Source organism: Amphiprion ocellaris, chromosome 15 (genome assembly GCF_022539595.1).
Source record: "Amphiprion ocellaris isolate individual 3 ecotype Okinawa chromosome 15, ASM2253959v1, whole genome shotgun sequence".
In the NCBI taxonomy this organism is placed as follows: Eukaryota; Metazoa; Chordata; class Actinopteri; family Pomacentridae; genus Amphiprion; species Amphiprion ocellaris.
This window is the reverse complement of record NC_072780.1, coordinates 1,082,682-1,090,546: the sequence shown is the minus strand read 5'-3', so window position 1 is coordinate 1,090,546 and position 7,865 is coordinate 1,082,682. Positions and strand designations below refer to the sequence as shown.

General features: G+C 41.1%; 1 protein-coding gene across 3 annotated transcripts in view; it reads left to right on the top strand.

Annotated features, from left to right (window-relative positions):
- The first annotated feature begins 216 nt into the window (after positions 1-216).
- The window catches only part of cacng7a (calcium channel, voltage-dependent, gamma subunit 7a), a 55,815-nt gene continuing 48,166 nt past the window's right edge, over positions 217-7,865 (top strand). The window contains exon 1 of one of the 3 annotated variants that reach the window (XM_055018190.1): positions 217-552. In XM_055018190.1, the coding sequence (XP_054874165.1) occupies positions 550-552 (3 nt within the window). In that variant the 5' untranslated portion in view covers positions 217-549. Of the gene's footprint in view, positions 553-5,424; positions 5,673-7,865 lie in introns of those variants that run through there. The other 2 variants (XM_055018189.1, XM_023269592.3) reach the window with 2 other exon arrangements.

Genomic DNA, 7,865 nt, shown 5'->3' with positions numbered 1-7,865 from the left:
AATAATGCAATATCGTTTGGTTGCATGCGGTTCCTATAAAAAAGCTTTTCTAAGTATTCAGAGGATGCTAAAGATGCTGGCTGAGGACTTGGAGGAAGCGACGCCGTGACGTCACGGGTGACGACAGTTGAGGTAATTGGCTCAGGTGAGAATGCCGGAAGCGCAGGAGGCTCGGAGTTGGCGTCGGCTGGAGTGGACGCCAAAAACAGCGGAAACAACTTTCCTTTTGTTGCCGGAGCCGCTACCTTCTCATTCTTTCCAGCCCGTCCTTGTACTTTTGGAGAATTCCCGTGCGGTGAAAACGTGCGCCGTGTGCGTCATGGAGAGGAGATGAATGGGATGGCTGAGAGTAGTCGGGCCGCGTCTGCATGTCCAGTAACGGCTTTTCCAATGCATTGTGGAAGGAGGAGACCGATTTGGAGTTGGAGACACCTCGTTTGGTGAGCGTGGAGGTCGAGGAACGCGCACCACGGATGGCAGGCGGCTTTGGAGTGAAGTTTTACTGGGGGAATATTATTGCTAGAGTCGGATGGATTGATCAGCGGTTCCATGGTGAGTAGGCTCTTACTGCTTGTCTGATGTACGAATAAGGCAATGATGGCATGACGCGCGGTCTGTTGTTGAGAAAAGGAGACGAACGATGATAGATGTGTTAGCTGAGTATAGGTAGGCCTGTCAGGTGAGGCTTGGCCCTGCTCCCGAACCGAAGTTTAACAAGTTAGCTTCATTTGTCTTGCTGGAAAACAAATCTTCTCTTAAGTTGCAGTTCTTTTTCAGACTGCATCGGGTTGCTCTGTGTGAATGGGTGAATGGATGAATGAGAAACACGCTGCCAAGTGCTTTGAGGACCGCTGAGGTAGAAAGAAACTGTATAAGTGCAGACCCTTTAACATTTCTTTTTCATCACCCCCCCATCATGATGCTGCCACCACCATGCTTTAAGGTGGAGATGGTGTATTTATGAGGATTTGCAGTGTTTGGTGTCATCAGACCAAAGAATCTTCTTCCGATTGACCTAAGAGTCTCCCACATGCCTTCTGGTGACATCCAGTTGAAATTTATTAAGCATTTTTTTCAACAATATCTTTTCTTTGACTGGTATGGAACAGGCAACATTTGCTGCAGTGTGCATAGTCTCTTGTAACTCCTTCTGACGAGTCATAGGTGTCTTGGTGGCCACAGTGGTGTACTGAACTGTACTGCAGGAGATAATTAGTGACTTGCAAAGTTGCTTGTATCCATCCCCTGATTTATATTTCTCAATAGCCTTTTTACAGAGTTGTTTGGAGTCTTCTTTTGCCTTCATAGTTACAGGCACATTTGCTGATTAAGCAGTGACTGGGCCTTACAGGTACAGGTGTCTTTATACTACAGTCACTTGAGACACATTAATTGCACTCACGTGAATTCTACTTTACTAATTGTGTAAGTTCTAGCACAAGTTGACTGCATCAGTTAGAATTAAGTGAGTTGCTTTAAAGGGGGTGAATACTTATGAAATCAGGTATTTCAATTGAAATTTGACACAAAAATCTTATGATGTAAATTCTCAATTCTCCAAAAAAAAAGGCCAAATTAAATTTACTAATGTTTAGTGTTGAAAAGCGGTAAGAGAAGAACATTTCCAAGTGGTGTGAATACTTTTTATAGGCGCTGTATAAATAGCTCGCTGCTTCGGGCTCATTTCGTGTGTCATGTCTGTGCTTTCTGTAGCTGTTTTGTGTGTCACCATCACCATGGTGTTAAGATAACATGTGAAATGGTTAGTGTTAGGGGAAAGTGACTTGGCGTGTTGTAAAAATGCCTTTACGTGATCCCAGGCTGTTGGAAAACCATTAAAGTCAACAAATCCCACCCAGCATCATTCTCATCTCATTAACATGTGGTCACTATTAGGTGAAGATTTGATCGTTATGCTAATACTCAATATCAAAATCAAGTGTTTGCCACCTCTTGTGTTTTTTTTTTTACATTCAAATAGAGCTTGATTATTTGTCTGCTCTGCAATCAGCCAATCAAACTTCAGTGTGTTTCTTATGTAACCATGCACAGTCACTGGCTGGTTCAAAACCCCTCGACTCTGCGTTGTGTAATTTTCTGTATAAATAAGTCGGAAGGCTGAGACGTCTTCTTTGTGCCGCTTATTCAGGTAAATATAAGAAAACCTCTGGTCAGTTGGCTCAGGCATCTTGTGCACAGCCCACTTATCCACGCCTCTCAGGAGCTGACAGTGAATTTACACAGTTGTACAATATTCAAAGAGGGTAATAAAACACAGTATGTACCTGGTAAATATAAGAAAACCTCTGGTCAGTGGGCTCAGGTGTCTCATGCGCAACACAGTAAAAAGGGAGCAGCACATTTATTATGCTAATACTCGCTAGGCCAGCTCACAGAGTATCTCAGCCTCCTCAAATACATATTTACACAAGTAAAAATGACATTAAATATAACAACACACTCCAATCCAATCCATCCAATCCAACTTTATTTCTAAAGCACTTTAAAACAACACTGTTGACCAAAGTGCTGTACATATTAAATAATAGAATAAAAGAATAAATAACCAAATAAAAATACAAATAAAATAATGTGAGTATTAAAATAAGACATAAGACACAGTTTGTACAGTAAAAGTCAGCTCTAAGCTGAGCCATACGCCAAGTTAAAAAAATGTGTTTTTAATCAGCCAGTCTGATATTTAGTGGGAGCTCATTCTACAGAAAAAGCACGATCACCTCTCAGTTTCTTTTTGGTCATAGGCACCACCAGTAGAGCTTGATCTGCTGACCTCAGTGAGCGAAAAGGGTTGTAGGGAACCAGCAGATCACAAACCATGGAGGCATTTAAAAACAAATAAAAGAAGTTTGAAATCAATACGGAGGTGCACGGGGAGCCAGTGGAGGGATTGGAGGATGGGAGTTATGTGGTTATATTTCCGTGACCCCGTTAAAAGGCGAGCGGCTGCGTTCTGAACCAGTTGAAGTCTCGACAGTGAGGTTCAATCAACATCTGGATAGATCATAGTGTGCATACACTCGTTAAATACAAAAAGGACATCAAGAAAACAACCTTTTATGAGCCCATGCTGTGCTCCACAAACTACCTCGCGCACACTTCTCAGGAACTGACAGTGTGGCACCAAGGCCAGTTACACACTACAGCTCCACAGAGGGTGCTATTGAGCCGACAGCAATAAATGAAAACCAAATTACGGCAAGTGGAATTACTGTTACACTTAAATTGGCAAGAATAAACAAATCAGCCGATAATGTATCTTTTGGGTACAGAAGGCTCCGTGTGTGTCCGTGTGTTTGTGTGCGATTGGTTAGTGTTAGCAGGTGGGATGAATCCCCATGTTGCCCACACATGTACCCATGTATTTACGCTCATGCACACACACACATAGAGTGAGTCACAGGGCAAAGCAGCCCACTGTATCAGTCTGTGGGTCGCCAGGGGCTGATGGGGCCACTCAACCATGAAAGAGGGGTATGGAGGCATAACGAGCGCACAGACACACAATATCACATGCAGGAGGACAGGGAGACACATGCACACGGTTCCTTTTTTTCATATGTGACCTCCTGCTCACTCTTTCCTTCTCGCTGTCTTTCTTGAAACATGAGACTGGATTGACTTTTCCAGAAAATGACCAATATTAAGGATTAATCAAGGATTTTAGTGGTCTAACATTCAACAGCACCAAGGATGTTGGACCCAAACCCTCTTGTGCTTTTATCTAGTCAGTGATGCACACCAACCCTCTCCTCCTTGACACCAGAATTGACACAAACTGTTAGAAATAGCTAAATATGTTTTTTCGGATTATGATCAGTCTGAGACACTGCTGCTGTTTTCCAGCCAGCTTCAAGTCTCCTGCAGTATTCAGTTCAGCAACTCGGTTCAAAGAAAACTGAAAATGAATTTCTGAAAGGAGAATGCTGTGGAGCCTTTAAATTGAACGTCCTCTTAATATTCCTTGTATGCTTTAACTTTCTGCATAGTATTACCAGACAAATTTGCAATTAGTGCACTTGTAATTAATCCAGCTTTGGTACAGCACTCCCTCCCTCCCTCCCTGTTCTCCTTTTCGCTCATTTTCTCTTCCTTTCAAAGCTCAGCAGGCAGAACCACAGCCATTATTCTGATAACTTTCAATCTAATTTTATTTATGTAGTGCCAATTGACAATGTGAGTCATCTGAGGGCACTTCACATAGAAAGGTGAAAATCCTACAATATAATATTATCTAGAAAACCCAAGAAGTTCAGCTATTCACCTTTGAGATATGCTCCGGGAACAGAGCACAGGAAGAAACTCAGTTTTTACAGGTGAAATCTGCATCAGAACCAGGCTCAGAGAGGGTGACTATCTGCATCAACTGGTTGGGGTGAGGGTGGGGGACTTCTTTTTAATGACTTCACCAGTAAAAAGTAGACTTTAAAGTAAATTCCCCCTTTGAGCAGCACTTTGGCATGGCGACTGTCTGCCTCGACTGGTCGGGGTGAGGATGATCGACTTTTATTATAATAACTTTGCCTGTAAAAAAAAAAAAAAAAAAAAAAAGACTTGAAGATAGATTTGAAGCCCTTTAAATTTCAGATCACTGGCAATTATTCCACCATGCCAGTCCAAAACTCCCAGCTCCCATCCTGAAGCAGAAACACCTTAATGAACAGCTCATATTGTAGATTTTTTCTCTCCAGTTTGTTGCTAATTGCCATCAGAATAAAGTTTTCAAAGTTGAGCCACAAAGAGACGTGCTGAGCGGTTTTAATAATTAATTAGTTACACAAACACATTCAAATCAGTCATGATGTTGCAAACTGATGACAATTATGATACTTCCCAGTGTGGCTCAGCTTCTCATATCATAATGAACCCACTATTATTTTACATCTTTTACATCATATTGCATCACTATTTTAATTAGCAGGCTGGTTGCTGTCACATCATTCCAACTCAACAGTTTAAATTCCAGTTTGACTTTGAAATCATCCTTTCATTCCCGGCTCCTGGAGATTATTTCCACCCTTGTCAATCTTTTGACTGCTCAGTTATTATGCAGAGAAGATGAATGCATGCTCACACTACAGATACTGTTTGGCTGTTTTGTTCATTAATGACTTACATGACGCTAATTGTTGCTGTATGTTTGAATCAGTCATGCTGTCACTGTGCATGTGTCCTCAATTTCCAAGCCTCCTATGTGCCATGCTGCCTTTTTATGTGTGCACGCCTCCTTCTCCCCTCCAGCCTACATCACTGTAACACCACCACCACCACCACCATCCCCCTCTCCTTCACACACACACACACACACACACACCAGTCCCACCTCCCTCTGTACCCAAACTACAGTGAAGCCAATTCAAGCGATTCTCCGCAGTGCTGAAAGAGCAGAGTGAAGTAAAGAAGGAGAAGCAGGAGGAGGAGGAGGAGGAGGAGGAGTGAGGAAGAGAAAGAAGAGGGGGGAGAAGCAAAATAGAAGAGGGGAGGTTCGGGGAAACACGAGAAAGAGAGAGAGTCTGTGTAGAGGAAGCAGCAGAGAGAGAGAGAGAGAGAGGGAGACAGATCAAGGGGGGAAAACTGCAAAATTTGGTGTCCAGGCTTCCCAGTTGCGCACAGATCTCAGCTGCACCGTTCTGACCAGCTCTCCGCTCTGCAGGGTGAGTAGCTTCTGCTGTTGCTGCTGCTGCTGCCGTCTTTTATTTTTTTAACTGCGTCTCATTCCACCCATCTCATCTCTCTGTTTTTTCTTTCCTCCCCGCTTCCATCTGTTTTAAAGCCACTCGCACTCTTTGGGGGGCTGGTTGAGGGGCGAGCTGCTCCGTGTCTTTGGCTCTGCGCTCGTCAGGACTTCTGTTTCAGGGGGATGATGCTCACGCATGTGACCGTGTCATGGCATCACATTTTTTAAATTTAATTTCTGCCTCCCCCGGTTTCCCCTCCTTGTCAGAAATAAGCCAGAGATGATGTTGTATAAGAGAGGAGTCCTCCTGCTCACCTCAGGGGGTTTTTAGGGGGGAAGAGAAAGATGTAAGATGTGCGTTGTTTTTTTAAATTAATTAATTAATTGTCTAAATTTTGGGCTGACAGCTGCTGATGAGTGTGTCTGCCCGGCTCTGCTGCTCCTGTTAGTGGAGGGGGGTGTACTGTACGCTGATTAGTGTGGTGCATTTGGAAGCAGCGCACCGTTTGCACTGTACAGTCTGGAGAACAGCGCAGGAAAAACCGCTTCAGTCTCAGAGGCGCGTAGAGGAGGAGGGAGGGAGGGTGAGGCAAAGTGTGTTAGGATGATGTGATTGTGTCACTATATGTGTGAGTGTATGTGTGCTTGTGTGTGTGTGTGTGTGTGTGTGTGTGTGTGTGTTCGTTCTCAAAACTCTTGGCTCGTTCTTGGGGAACCCATCCTGTGATTCTGTTCCAACAGACTGCAGCACTTCTTATTGGGTGTCTCTCTCTTTACATACATATGCATAATATGTGGAAATGAGATGAAGAGCAGAAACAGGAGTGAGAGGGATGAAGGGAAGCATCTTGTTTTGTTTCCCCCCTTTTCATCCATCCCCAGTCTGCATTTTGCTCATTAAGGCTCATCACTGTGGAGATCTGCAGAGATGTTCCTCCTCAATGACTGTAAAAAAGAAAAAAAAATCTTTGAACACTGTACTGTGATTTTACATATTTTTTCCCAGTTTTGTGAAATAACAAAATAACATCACAGAAGAAAGTATTCATTTAGATGTTAAATTATAACAAGAGGCCAAAACTGTATTCCACATTAAAAAATTGGCATTTTTTTTTACAAGCAATAATTTGTCCTTTTTACACAGTTTGATTACAACTGAGTGAATGTGTTCTTTATGCTGCTGCAGATTCAGATGCAATAATATTAATATGCTGCTTCAACTGACTGCTGCACTTTTAAGTTGTTCAGTTATTTAATAATCTATACTATTTCTGTTTAACTCTACATCTCAGGCTGAATGATGCACAGGGAAAGCTGCCAGACAATGTTTTATTATATTTTTATATTCAGTAATAATAGAGGTCTATCGATCTATTGATGAGATCTAAAATTACATCTTTTCTACTGTACTATCAGCAACAGCTATTGTTATTTTACAGTTATTTGCTGTTATTTGAAAGAAAAATTACATATTCTAAGGACTGAAAAATGTTAAATTTTTTTTAAACATTTTTCAAACATACATTTTGCACTAAAAAATTTAATCTAATTTTAATTGACTTTAATTGAATAAACGTCCCCAAACTGTAAATAATGTACATATCAAATCTGTATATTTTTTTCCACAATTTTTTTCTTTTGCAAAATACAATTGCAGTTTTTTACTGTATGTAAATCTTTTTTTTAAAAAAATGCAATTTTACATATATTTAGTTTTTTTTTTTATACTTTTTACATTTTTTGAACATTATAGTATTCTCTTTTTTGCATATTTTTTCTGGCATTGTTGCTGCCAGATTTTCACATACTTTAATTTTTTACAGTGTACAATCTATATCATTAAAATCAACTAAAAATGTAGTTATTTGATGGATATTTGCTGTTATTCTCAGTTTTAATAGTTCGTTACCTTTTCAGCATTGCAACATTTTGAATAAATTTTTTTCTGTCACTCTTGCTTATTTTATTTTTTTACAATGCACCAAAACATAATGGGCTGTCACGTGACTTCAAACTACAATATCATTATTGTTTAAAACGTATTAAATACTTGAATAGATGCTCACGGTTCTTCTCAGATTCCTGCTAGAAAGGAATGATTCAGCCTTTTGATGGTCTGTCAGAGCTCTATAATGCATTCATATTCTGTACGATGGAGGCATGTCATGGA